This window comes from Nannobrachium achirus (assembly GCF_963921795.1).
Source record: "Nannobrachium achirus genome assembly, chromosome: 13".
NCBI lineage: Eukaryota > Metazoa > Chordata > Actinopteri > Myctophiformes > Myctophidae > Nannobrachium > Nannobrachium achirus.
Window position 1 is genome coordinate 16429142 of NC_137833.1, and position 14141 is coordinate 16443282.

Here is a 14141-nt window from a genome sequence, read left to right on the forward strand (position 1 = left end):
AATTCAATTCAATTCAACAACAGTAATAAAGTATATTGGGTTCAAGTGGCCAAAGAGCCTTTCAGGACAACTAATAATGTCACCTTTTGCATTGTTGGCTGTCTGTGTGAGGCTTTGGTCAAGTGGTCAGTTTGGACAAGGCAATTGAATTCTCTTAGCTGGCATTTGCATCTCTTTCACCATAGTAAAAACTGCATTCATGGTCTGGAAAGGGCACTTTTTTACAGACGGATTAAAGGGCAGGGGCTTAAGCCCCCTTTCATGTCTATGTGTGCACGTGCCTGCCATTTAATAGGGTTAACGACCTCCAGAAACACTACGTTTGTCTCTATGTCCTTCTTGCATTGAGGACTTGTAAGTAGGCAACTCTGTCTGGTGGTTCATCTCTACCTGTTTAGTTTAGTTTGAATCCCAGCTGCTGGTATTAGGACTGGGGACATGAGTTCTTCGTGGGATGGTGCTCTCGGGTTCTCCAGCAGACGGTTGTTGCCTGCAGTGCTGTGGTTCTGGGCGTTCGGGACATGTGCCTCACAGGAGATCAACTCACCGGTAAAGTGATCAAACACTATACCCTTCCATGTGTAGGGTTAGGGGTGCGCGTGCGCGCGCGCGTGCGCGCGTGCGTGCGTGTGTGTGTGTGTGTGTGTGTGTGTGTGTGTACTGTGCGCGCATGCGTGCACACAGTGGTGTAAAGTAAGTAAAGTAAGCTACAAACTATATCATACTCAAGTACCAGTAAGACTCCCTAATCGGGAGATAAGCGACCGTCAGGTCAGCCTGATGGTGGCGCTATATGGGACAGATCCATGTTGATGACATGAGTGTAGACATAGTGTGTACCGATTTGTGTGATTTTAGGGCAAAATCTGTAGGAGCAGTGTCCAAAAATGTGTTTTGCAAGAATCGGCCTCATGGTGGCGCTAGAAGAGGGGCATGTGAGAAATGAGGGTTCGGGTCTCCGCGTTGCCTTGGCGGACGAATAGGTACCGGCCCCGGCTCTCCCGGACGCTCCTAGCCCGAGTTACGGCATTTTATGTGAGCTGCAGTGGAGGGGGTCCTCCACTGGGGGCGCCACCACTTTTGCATCCGTTGTGGAGCAGCAGGAGTTGGTGGTCCCCGGGAATTCCCCGTGAGCAGCCCGGTTGGGGTGGTCATTTGGTCATTTTTGCACATTTTGGAATTTTTTTACATCTGGGGGTCCCCCAGGGACATGGGGGTCCCTGGAGCTCCGGGGGTCCTTGGAGGTTGTAGTTTGGCAGGCAAGGAACGTGTGTGCAAAATTTGGCATGGATCGGGGCAACGGTTGCGGAGATATGAGCAGGGCAAGAGTGTGACGTGTGAGGTGTGACAGACAGACGGAGGGACGGACAGACGGAGGGACGGACGGACGGACGGACGGACGGAGTTACTTACACTTTGTGGTGGTTTTGATAGTAAGTGCGACCTGACGGTCGCAATTATACTTTTTATAATCTCTCAAGACAGACTCTGATACATCATCAAATGAAGAGGAACAAACAGACGATGGTTAGCCTAGTCTGGGATCACTTCACTTTTCGAGGTTTGATCTGGACGGGAGAGGAAACCACTTTACGTCATGTTGTAGTACTCAAAGGACTAGAATTTGCCGGAACTATCAAACCGGATTCAGTTTTAACCCAAAATAATTCCCCTGCGCTCAAGGACATACTTTTAGGGCCTACCTAATAAACTCCTTGATGCGGCGTAGTTTTGCTTTTGAAAAAGATTGTTTGGGATATGCATCTTTTATTCCAACTCGTAGCGACTGGCAAGACTACACTAGGCTACTCGAGCATTGTAATAGGGATAGGGGAAACAAACGAAGGGAGCCAAAACAAAGCGACGCCGTTTCTTCGGCTTGTGGTTTCCGCCTAGACCGGATCAAATCGCCCGTTGTTAATGATCACCAGGCTTTCCAAAGCCTGGTGGGCGAGGTTATGGTTAACTGTACTTTTTACGATTTTGAGGTATTTGTTTTGCTTTACTGGAGTTTTTCGGGTTCTCATTACTTTTACTTCTGTTCCACGTTACCAGCTACTTTGTAGATTTTGATTAGTATTACAAAACATAGGCCTACATTAACCACTTCAGTGTTATATACATTTTGTCCATTTGAAAATTGAACACGTAAAAAAAAAAAACATGATATGGGGGGAGGGTCCCCAGATGACAGTGAAGTGAACTTTTTTTAATACCACTATTGCATTAAAAGTAATCAACAAACTATATAGGCTACTGTAAAAACTGGTCAAACGTTGGCCAAACTGTCGTAGTGCTTGTAGAACGTCTCACTATATTTATCTGTGGAACTAGCCTGGGATCGCTTCCAATTTCGGGCTTTTGATCCGGTCGGGAGCGCATGGCGTCCTACGTCATTTTGTAGTCAAAACGGACTACACTTTGGCCGGAACTACCAAACCGGAATCAGTATTAACCCAGTTAGCGCATGCGCAAGTAGTTAGTGCAGTTAGTGCACAGACTACTAGTTAGTGTAGTTAGTCTAGACCGGATCAACCGACCTGTTTAGTAAACAAATACCAGCCTGGTGACGCGAGGTTACTGTGGAACAGAGTCAAACAAAATGCAATGCCTCAATGCCTCAACTCCTACAATTCCAAGTGCTTGTCAGTGTGTGTGTGTGTGTGTGTGGGGGGGGGGGGGCATATAGGATTATTGAGGGGGGTCTGAAAAAGTTGAGGACCACTCCAGTAAGGCAGGCACACCCACCACTTCTTTATTCCTGTGTGTCTCCTCTAGGCATGGCTGAGCCAGTTTGGCTACCTGCCCAAGCCCAGTGAGGGCATTGCCACCATGTTTACGGCAGAGATGCTGAGTGAGGCCGTCAGCGAAATGCAGAGGTTCTACAACCTGGAGGCCACCGGACAGATGGACGAGCAAACCGTCACGTACGCAACAGCACCCCCCTGTTGTCAGGAATTATTGACACCTACACTTACTGGAAACATTCCTGTTTATGTCCCGCACCACATTTAACCCATTAAGACCTGAATGAGGCAGATTCTACTAATGGCTTCTAAAACCTACATTGCTAAATATCGTCACTGTCGGGCAGAAAACTCTTATCTCCATTTTTCAACTTTTTTGTGTTTTCTCGTAAATTAACGCCCATGAAACTTGATCTTACTTCAGCGTCATGCAAAAGCATCAAAAGTAGCAGACCCGGCCTGGACAGCTGACGTAGCCATCCGGGAAACTATGCTGCTCATCCGCGTGTCGCGGGTTCGAGTCCCAATCACACCGAGACACATCACTAAACACACTTTACCTATAATGCTATACTGAACAGTATAAAGTCGGCTAAAACGGGTATTTTCCTATATTAAATCATATTTTTCCTTTCACAATATTAATTCGGGTGTCTTTGGGGCTTCACATTGGCTATGTTGACAACTCCAGGCAGTCTTTTCTGTTCATATTAACTCACCATTATTGCTCAGCCTCCAGTTCCCAATTCCTCCATCTGAGCTCTGAGCCATCCAGCCAAAAGTTCCCGTCCCGACTTTAACTATGGGGGCTAAGCCCCCATTGGCCCCCACATAACTCGAACCCTGCCTAAACCCTAACCCTAACCTCAGTGGGGGTATTTCTGAATAGGGGTGTTTCTAAGTAGGGGTGTTTCTGAATAGAGGGCTGCCCCCGGTGGAAGGGCCTTTCTGTGTGCAGTTTGCATGTTCTCCCCTGTGTCTCCTAGGGTAGGTATAGCCTCACAAAAAACAACACACAGTAATCCTGGTCTCTGTACTGCCTATCCCTGGGCAGCCAATACCAGGGGTATAGGTGTATAACGTGTTCCTTCCACGCGCTACGTCCAATCTCTAGTCTAGATCTCTAGTTCCTGTGAGGTTTAGAGAATGAACACTCCCGTTTTATTCTTCGTTTCTCTCTCCCCCCCTGCCTCTCTTAGCATTATGAACCTGGGAGAAGGCCACCCCACTGAAATTCCAGGAAGTCCCGCACGAGGAGATCGAAAAGAAGCGCCGCGTCGATGCCGACATCATGATCTACTTTGATTCGGGCAAACATCGCGATTGTGAATACGCATTCGACGGGCCGGGAGGGGTCCTGGCTCACGCCTTCTTCCCCGGTGATATAGGCCAATTATTTGTTTACAAATTGAGACTGAATGCACAGCTGACTGTATCATGTAATCAATTCCCAACAGATCCCCAAACCTGTTGTTTTGGGGAGCACTGGTTATTCAACCTCCTCTTGTGTGCTAGTGAGGTGCTCCCATGGGAGCGCCCTTATCGAGACATATATACTTCATTGCGCAACGGTGTTCCGCGTCAAGAGTAGCTGATATACAAACTCACATCGCGTCACCAATGCAACCCTTCTGAGCTTGGAGGTCTGCGCGCGACACCGTCGCAGGACGCGGTTTCTAAATTCTAGGAGAGCTAAGGCAAGGAGCGCTCGTTTTCACCAGCGTCGGCAGGTTAGCTACTCAGCATCTGTTTTACTGAGATTAAGGTTAGGGTTAGGGTTAGGGTTAGGGTTAGGGTTAGAGTTGGGGTTAGGGTTAGGAGTGGTTAAGGATAGGTTCAGGTTTTGGTGCACCTCTGCCGCGGTCCAAGTGACTACAATGGAGCGCTCCCTATCTCCGGTCCAGCCAATCACAAGCTTCAAAAATGAGTCCGGGGCGTGGTTTTGCCTTAGCTCTCCTAGAATTTAGAAACTCGCTCGCAGGACGGAGCATAAATTAGGCTTCATGGACTGCAGCTGGGCGCAAGTATACCTGATTGCAGACCGCAGCAAGGGGCGGAGTGAACGCGGCAAGGGGCGGAGTGAACGCGGCAAGGGGCGGAGTGAACGCTACCGTAATTACACTACTTAATGCGCAGTGAATTTTCGGCTCATTGAACGCGGCGGGGCGGAGTGAACGCTACCGTAATTACACTACTTAATGCGCAGTGAATTTTGGATAAGCTTATTTCCACTGGAAACCATTAAAGTATCTCATATAAGGCCACAGCTCGGCCCCAGAGCCACCTGCAGGGACGGGGCCGGCTCCCAGGGGGTCCCCGAGGGGTCCCCCACGCTCGGGGACCCCCGCGGACCCCCTCGAAGCCCGAAAAAACCCGGCCGAAACGGCCAAACCCAGCCCGTCCACCGCATAGCGGATACCCAAGCTCGAAAACGCTAAAGGCGCCTGCTCAACCGCCGTTTGGGTCTCGGCCTCGAGCCTGGTACCCACGGGACCGACTCGCCACCCCGCACGCGATGACACCACCGGGGACCCCCGCGGACCCCCAGGGCCGGCCCCAGGCCCCGAAAAACGGGCCTGTGGACCACTCTGGCCGGCGCCGCTCCACCTCCAGGGACCCCCCGGGGCCACCAGGCTCTCCGTTGGGCCTGAACGTAATGAAGCTAGCGTTTGTTTAACATGAGTGGTCTGCCATGCAAGTGGAATCAACTAATCAAGTATCCCAAGCCAGCTCAGGAGGGGGCGGGGTGAACGCTGTCGCTCAACCGCCGCGCAGCTCAGGAGGGGGCGGGGTGAACGCGGCGGGGCGGAGTGAACGCTGTCGCTCAACCCAGAGCAGTATAATCAGAGAGTGGTGTCACCGCGGGGTCAGAAACAGCGCTGGTCACGTGGTTCATTGTCACTTTACACCTCATAGACTTCAATGCATTTTGTAAACGTCCGGTTCGCCGTTTGTCACTATACGCCAATAGATGTGTGCGTAGAAGACCTGGCCCCATGAAGTGAACGGGAGTGACGCAACTCTCCATTCTAGGGCTCTGGCTCAACCGCCGCGTTCACCCCGCCCCTTGCCGCGTTCACTCCGCCCCTTGCCGCGTTCACTCCGCCCCTTGCTGCGGTCTGCAATCAGGGCTGTCTCGCTGGGCGAGCAGTAGACGCTCTGGTGATCCAGTGGATCGGGTGGGTGATCATGAGGAGCGCTCCCTCTGTTCTGATGACGGTGAATAGAGGTGGGGTTTGAAGGACAACTGTTTTGAATCGCTATTATTGTTTACAATCAACAAAAACAACATTGTTTGGCTAATATTGCTGATGACATCATGCCGCGCCCCTACTGGACAGAGATTACAGTAGCATCTGTCTCCCGGAGAGAGCTGACTGCAGTGAGAATGCGAATTGTGCTAAAAAAAAATGTACGTGCAAAAAAAGATTCTGCAACTTCACGGCACATACAAGTTTTCAACAAGCTATCCGTCCAAAATGTGTATCCAGGCTCTTGCTGTTCTCCTCCCATGCTTGGGGCATGTTTAGCGGCTCTGTCCTGCTCTCTAGTCCATCTGGCAACCGGGAGCGTCAGTGGAGCTCTTGACTGTTCCCCATGAGTGACTTCTCCCCCAACGTGTGTGTGTTTGTGTGTGTGTGTGTGTGGTCGTGACAGAAAATAGGCGATTTACAAGCTCACAAGGCGTCGCGTCCGCATTTTCTTTTTTAATTAAAGCCCTGCCTCATCATTATTGCACAGAACTAGTGTAAATAGCAGATCTGAAAGCACACAACGCTTTGTGGCTATTTTCACTAGTTTAAATCATTTTTAAAATGATTATACAAAACGAACGGTTTTGCATGGACATACAAGGTTTCCACCTGACAACGACGAAATGTGAGTACAACAGTTTTCATGTCCCAACCTTCTTCCTGTTTCCTTCCGTCCATGCATCCATCCAGATTCCATCAATGTGTTCATAGTAGCGGTCCATGAGATCTGGGTCTGTCTCACTCCAGCAGCACCAAGTCCATCATGTTCCCCTCTAAAGCAGACATATTCAAATCAGATCACAGGACAGGAGGTAGGAGCCATCTTACCAAGCAGATACAGTAAAAGACAGAAAACCTCTACAGAAGCCAAACGCAATATTCCATGGTAGGACAGTTAATTGGTAAGCCTATCTGCACTGGCTAGTGGCAACAGGCAACAGCATTGGCATTACACGACAACATGCTGGGAAGCAATGGAATACTCTCTTGAGACTATAATAGTGTCCCCTCATCTGCATACTGTTGTTTTGCATGTAGTTTGACACCATCAATAGTTTACAGTATATTCCATGAATAGTGTATTTCCTTCTCATCCTTGTCAACAGACAGCTGTGTTTCGAAATAGCAAGGTCTTACCGTCGGAATGTCGGGGTCTATATAAAAGTGGAAAACCCCCGCCATTCCGATGAATAGAAGTCAATCTTCGGAACAGCGGGGTTTCGTAAAGGAGACCCGTCCCGGATGAGATCACTGACAAGAGCAGTGCATGATCAATTTGCTCCTGGGTTTGTCCGGTTCCACAGGTCTATATATTTATTTTGTTGGCAAGATTTGTTGTTGACCTTGGTCTTTGGATGTTGGTCGTGAAGCCCAGTTGTTTGCTGTGTTTGTGAAATCTATTGGTCTTTCATTTCGAGTGTTCCTGAGATCAGTGCCAAATCATCTCCAAAGTCGAGGTCTTAGTACTTTGATATAGTAAGGGAAAGTTAGCCGAGTATTAAACCAATCTGGGAACTAAATCTAAATCAATATCTTTCTTCACAAATGTGTTCATAAAGGTGTCTACTATCACCTCTGAACTTTCTCAATCACAACTCCCTTGGGGAACTTTGTGGGAACCAATCAAAGTCGGGGGTATCGGGATACCTGGGCCTGGGATTAAACGCACATTTGTGAAGAAAGATATTGATTTAGATTTAGTTCCCAGATTGGTTTAATACTAGGCTAACTTTCCCTTACTAATAGTACACCTTGTGAAGTAACCAGGGTCATGGTGCCACCCTTTTAACATTGGCCTGTTATAGCACCACCAGCAGATAAACCTTTGCGAAACACATTTTTGGAACAAAATGCCTCAAATCATGCATGCAGCGTCCTATTGCCATGAAAGGCCAAAAAACACATGGGCACCCTTTTCACATTGACCTATTATAGCGCCACCAGCATGCCACAATAACCTACCTGACCTGGCAGAGACCTGTGCTCGGAAGAGCACTGCTTCTAGTTTCTTTTGTTTTCTGGGTATTGAGCTTGAGGGCGATCTTTCTGCACTCCCATTTCTACTGCCGGTATAGTTCCCTAACTTCCATTCCTTTTGTTATGACTGATGTGAGTTTGACTGATGTGAGTTTGACCCAAACGCACAGCAAAGGAGGAGGCAGTAGAAGGATTATTAACACTGGAGCACAGAGTTAAATGCACAAGGAGGGCAAAGCTCAGGACCCGGAAAACTGGGAAGGAGAGAAAAGGCTGCGTTAGCAATAAATCCACAAGGTTAAGTAGTGCAGCAAACTACAAGGAGCTAAACTGGCTATCTCCACTAAACTGGGAAATCTAAGAATGTCTGTCTGCTTTACCAACCACAGACTGGTGAAGATCTGGAGCCGAGCTTCTTCTTCGTGAGGTTTTGTGGCAGTTGGCATCCTTAGTAGTTGCATTACCGCCCTCTTCTGTTTCTCTATTTACCGGTATATTCTATCCCACAAACCAGTTTCTTTAATAAATCTAAGCACTCTGCCTCTTCTACTGCACTAATTATCCTTTTAGAAGTTATTTATTCTATTCCCACCTCCCTCAGCTCTTCCATCATGGTCTCTCTTTCAGCTTGATAAAACCTACAGTTCATCCGGCACCAAGCTGCATGTTGGTTGGGCTTTTAAAGCCTTTGGAGGAGATTGCAGATGGCGACCAGGTGGGGTGATTGGGATTGGAACAGGAGGCACCTGTGTAGAGCTCTGGAGTGCAGAGGTCTGCAGTGGCGTGCCAAGCACAGTGTGGAGATGAAGATGTAACACGTTTCTCTTGTTTACCATAGTAAGTAAAACATTTTTGTATTACTACCGTCACAACTGAGAACCACAGTTCTTTCATGTCAAGTGTAACAAGTGCCAATTGTAGTATAATGTTCATGATGTGCCATAAGACCTGCAAAATGCAACTCTTTCTCCCACCTGTGGATGGAGCTCATACACCTAGTTGACTGATCACTGTGGGTGCATCTCTCCACTCCGACATGTCTCCTTTCCGACATGTCTCCATTCCGACACTAACCCTATCTCTAACCCTAATGTTGTGTATTTAGAGACGAATTAGACTGAAAATGAGTGCACGGATCCATGTATATTTCTAAGTCTTTTCTGGAGAAGAAGTGGTCGAGAAAGACAGGCAAATGGAGGTTCTTCCGTAGATTTATTGATGAATACATGAGTTCCCAGGGTGAAGCCCTCTCAAGCAGCCTGCCGGCTCGCCTGAGTCGCTCATAATGACAGCATTTTCAGTACAGCTTTTATACCAAATACATGCATACAGAACAGGCGGTCACTACAGGCTCACTGGAGGTGTGAGTTGCTCTCAGACAGCCTAAATAGATCAAATCAACATAGTCCATTGTCTTAAGAAGGCCTTGCATAGTAATTAGGTTTACCAACCAGTGGGCACTGTTAAACAAAAGAGGTGTTATCTCAGCCTCTCTCTATAGAGAGCAATGAATATCAGCTTGGTTCTTGTAGACGTACTGTCTCCATAGTAGAGAGTGACAATATACCAGAAATATGGATTATTAATTGTACCAGATTCACATCACTAACCCTAAACAGAACCCCCATGGGCGTGTCGCCACTCCGACAATAAGAAGTCAATTTCGGAGTGGCGACATGTCGGAATGGAGAGAGCCTCCCGATCACTGTCTGTGGCTGCCTTATCAGCCTCATCTGTCTACCAAGGATTTACTGCCCTGTGTTTATATTAACCACTTAAACCCTCCATACTTGGTGAACCAGACCTGAGTTGGCTCAGTACTTGCAGTTTTCCCCCCCTGTACCGGCAAAAATTGATGATCTACAAGCTCACATGCATTGTGAGCTTTTAACATGGATGCTGGGGTTCAAGAGGGACTCTACACATAAATTATATAAAATGTATGGGATCTAAATGGGATCTCAACAGTACCTGGTATTCCTACCTGCCCATGAACTGTTACTGTTTACACAGGCCAAGAATTACTTGTAAAACACTTCTCCAGTTCTTGTCCTTGCTTGATTCATTGAATTTTCTGAATTGCAGCAGTGTCAAATAATTCCACATTTCTGGGTTTATATGTAAAATGTCATATAATAATATCAATAATAACACATTTGAACTGTTTTGGTACCTGATTGTGCTGTAATACTTAATATAGAACTACTTAAAGGTCCACTGTCAGCCCCAAAATTGTAATAGTATGATACAGTAGGTCATGTGGTCTCTCTCCTGGATCTCTCTGTGGATCCTCAAACAGTCTGAAACTGTCTCAGTGTAATCTGCCCAACAACAGCTGACCAGGACAGTAAGTCATACAGTCAGGCTATACAGACAATTAATTTGATTGGCTTATGATTGCGCATCCCCACAATGACATCATAAAAATATTAACTTGTTTTTTCAGATGATTCTTAAAGTGACAGTAACCACAAATACTTCAAAAATCACACTTTATTATGGAATATTCCTCAACAATTAAACGGTATAAGGATAGCACCCCATACACACCCTATATAATATTCTATGTAATTAAGTGTATTATGTGCTGTTGTACAGTAGGCCTACAGTATGCACTGTATGCAGTGTTGCCGTGGTCTTGGGTCGCGCGCCCCCGACGACCCGATCTTCTATCTTGCTCTCCTACAGTGTGGACGTGTCGCTGCTTGCTCCCGCTTATGCTCGCTTATGCTTACATTCTTCTGCTGATACTGATGTTTTATTTTTTCTTTGAGAAACTACAAATGGATCTTGGATACTTATAAAACTCCGGGATTGCTTTTTTGCTGTACTGCAATATACTATTTTTTGCCACTTGGTGACTGGATACGTAGCATCTAGCTAACTAGCAAGATGGCCGGCCCTACCATTTCAACAGGGGTTTATCAGAAACTGCTTCAGAGGATTGCAGTGCTTGAAACGGAAATATTCCAATTAAAACAAACCCGAAGACTGGATAAACCACTCGCCTGGAATTCCCTTGGTGCAAAGCCAAAGATGAAAGAACGGACGACGGGCAGGACACCCTCCCAAAGCCCTCTTATCACCGACGAATGGCCGGCATTACCCCGGCACAGCGCTGCTTCCACCCCCCTTCATAAATGGGCAACTGCCAAGGGGAAAAACACTGCTAAAAAGTCAAACGCAGTCCAATCTCCACACACACCGAGTGTGCAGCTGGCAAACAGATTCATGCCACTGGCCGAGGATGACAGGGGTAGCATCTCCCCAAGCTGGCTAACAGAGCAGCTGCTAGAAGCCCCCCGAAGTCCCCCTGTTGACAGAAAGAACGTCCCACCCAGCAGGGTAAGAACCACCTCAGTGACTGATCCTGACATTTTGATTGTGGGCGATGCTGCTTTAAAAGGTGTCAAAAGCATAAGAAAGAAGAAGGCAAAAGTTATGTGTTTTCCCAAAGACACAGTCTCTGACATGAAAGACAGAATTCTGGATCTTGTCAACAAACACCAAACGGTGAAAACCCTGATTCTACATACTGGCACATGTGACACAGAAGAAAAACAGTCAGAAATCTTAAAGGAGAATTTCAGGGCTCTATTCAACACATTGAGCTTCCTGAACAGTGACATAGAGCTATGGATCAGCGGTCCCCTACCGCCTATGAGAGGCACAGACGAGAATTTCAGCAGACTGTTCTCTCTGAGCAAATGGCTTTTAGCTGCATGCACCGACAAAAATGTGCATTTTATTGACAACTTCAGTTTTTTCTTCGACAGAAGACACCTATTTGCTGATGAACGGCAACTAAATAAGCTAGGAGCAAAGCTATTTTTGCAGAATGTTTTCCATGCTCTGGCCTTGGCCAGAACACAACAATCCAAAACAACAGATTGTGATGAACAACTCTTATCTGCAACCCACGAAGAATCCATAACAAGAGATAGTGTTATGGTTACTGAACTTGGTGAACGGAGGAGCTACCGTTGTCCCTGCCCTCCCTGACGAGCATGACAGTATGGTTACTGAACTGCCCCCCTCGGCCGAGGGGGGAACGGCCTTGGTGAACGGAGGAGCTACCGTTGTCCCTGCCCTCCCTGACGAGGAACTGATTATGGTGAACGGAGGAGCTTCCGTTGTCCCTGCCCTCCCTGACGAGCATGACAGTATGGTTACTGAACTGCCCCCCTCGGCCGAGGGGGGAACGGCCTTGGTGAACGGAGGAGCTACCGTTGTCCCTGCCCTCCCTGACGAGGAACTGATTATGGTGAACGGAGGAGCTACCGTTGTCCCTGCCCTCCCTGACGAGGAACTGAATATGGACAACATCTCCGCTGAAGAGTGGAGTAGACGAATGAATGCAGAGTTGGAGTCACTCAGGGAAATGTTCGAAGAGGACAGTAATGAAGAAGAGTTTTGTGGATTCCCTGCTTCAGCCGTGGCTGGCCCGAACAGTGAGCAAAGTGAACTGGCAACTGACAACGGAGAGTTGACAGAGGAAGAGGAGGGGGGCGGGTACAACCGCCCCATCACCCCAATCCTCCTCTTTCTCCCTATCTCCAATGCCTCTTCTAGAATTCACGAATGGAATGAATGAACTCATTAACACTGCGTTAAAAATGACCCCGGCCAGACACACGGTCAATGGCCCGGCGGCACAACCACCACAGGACAAATGCCCGGCACCACAACCACCATCCCTGAAAACGCCTGAAATTGCCCCGGCCGTGCCCCAGAAATCTGTGGCCTGGGTGTTTTCGCCCCCACCCATCCCTCCACGACCACAACGACAGAAGACCCAGGCCTCCCAGCTGGACAATACGTTTAGCCGTTGATGTCAGCTGGGTCCATTATACCCAGCAACTAACGTATCTGGACCCGATGCTCCTTCAAGCGCTTTTATTAAGCAGGCTCACAACATTTCTACTGTAATTTCAAATAGAGAGTCCAGGATAAGCAGTGGCTCTGCTAATTTAGCTAACTTAACTTACATTCCCTGTAGGGGCTATAGTACAGTAAAATGTCATAAAATAAACCTGGCACTTTTTAACATCAGGTCACTTTTAAACAAGTCCTCCTCTGTAAATGATATAATCTGTGAAGAGAAATTAGATATAATCTTTTTAACAGAGACATGGCTGGGCAACGATGGAGCTTTTGCACTTGGCGTCGCCTGCCCACCAAACTATCACTTTATTCAATCAGTGCGCGAAGGAAAAAGAGGCGGAGGCTTGGCATACATTTTCTCTGACATTTTTAAATTCAAGTGCCTGTCCTTTGGAAGTTTTTCATCCTTTGAATATCAAGCTAACTTATTTGAGAGTCAATCCTCTGTTCTAATGATTACGATATATCGCCCACCAAAATGTAGCAAAGCCTTATTTCTTACAGAAATATCTGAACTTCTATCTATCTGTTCCACGGACTATGAGAGAACCCTTATTGCTGGTGATACTAACTTGCATGTGGACACTGTTACTGATCTTACAGCTATGAGTTTCTTACAGTTACTGCATTCCCTTGATTTTGATCAGCATGTTACCGGGCCAACCCACAATCAAGGCCACACCCTTGATCTTGTGATCTCTAAAGGGCTAAATATTTCTATGGACAGGATTATCGCTAAGCCTGATTTATCAGACCACTATTTACTGTGTTTTAATATGACTGTCTCTGATCTAGAAAAAAACAATAGAGAATATACTATAAAAAAGAGATTTTTCGGTTCCTCGGCAGCAGAAGAGTTTGCCAGCCGTCTTGCATGTGCACCCCGCCTTCCTGATATTCCCTCAGTAAATGATATGGTTCAACGTTTTAATCTTAAATTGGAGTCAGCTCTGGATATAGTGGCTCCTATGAAAACTAAAAAGAAATATAATTCCAAAGTAACACCCTGGATAAACGATCATATACGTTCACTCAAAAAACAATGCCGCAGAGCAGAGCGAGCTTGGAGAAAAAATAAATTAACTATCCACCTACAGATATTTAAGGCGTCAACAGCCACCTATAATAAAACCATGCGTCTGGCTAGGCAGGCCTATTTTTCCGGAATTATTAATGAGAATAAGAACAATGCTAGGGTCTTATTCTCTACCATTGAACGCCTTTTAAACCCCCCCCAGTCCTACAAGCAGTCACTCCCTGCCTCTAAAGCAAAGTGTAA

The 14141-nt window shown here is 47.0% G+C and overlaps 1 protein-coding gene across 1 annotated transcript in view; it reads left to right on the plus strand.

Moving 5' to 3' along the window:
- Positions 1 to 335: 335 nt before the first annotated feature.
- LOC308297179 (matrix metalloproteinase-15-like) overlaps positions 336 to 14141 on the plus strand; it is a gene marked incomplete at its 3' end in the record, with an annotated part of 46918 nt that continues 33112 nt past the window's right edge. The window contains exon 1 of the mRNA XM_080740595.1: positions 336 to 549. Within this exon, the coding sequence (XP_080596721.1) occupies positions 439 to 549 (111 nt within the window). The 5' untranslated portion in view covers positions 336 to 438. The remainder of the gene's footprint in view (positions 550 to 14141) is intronic.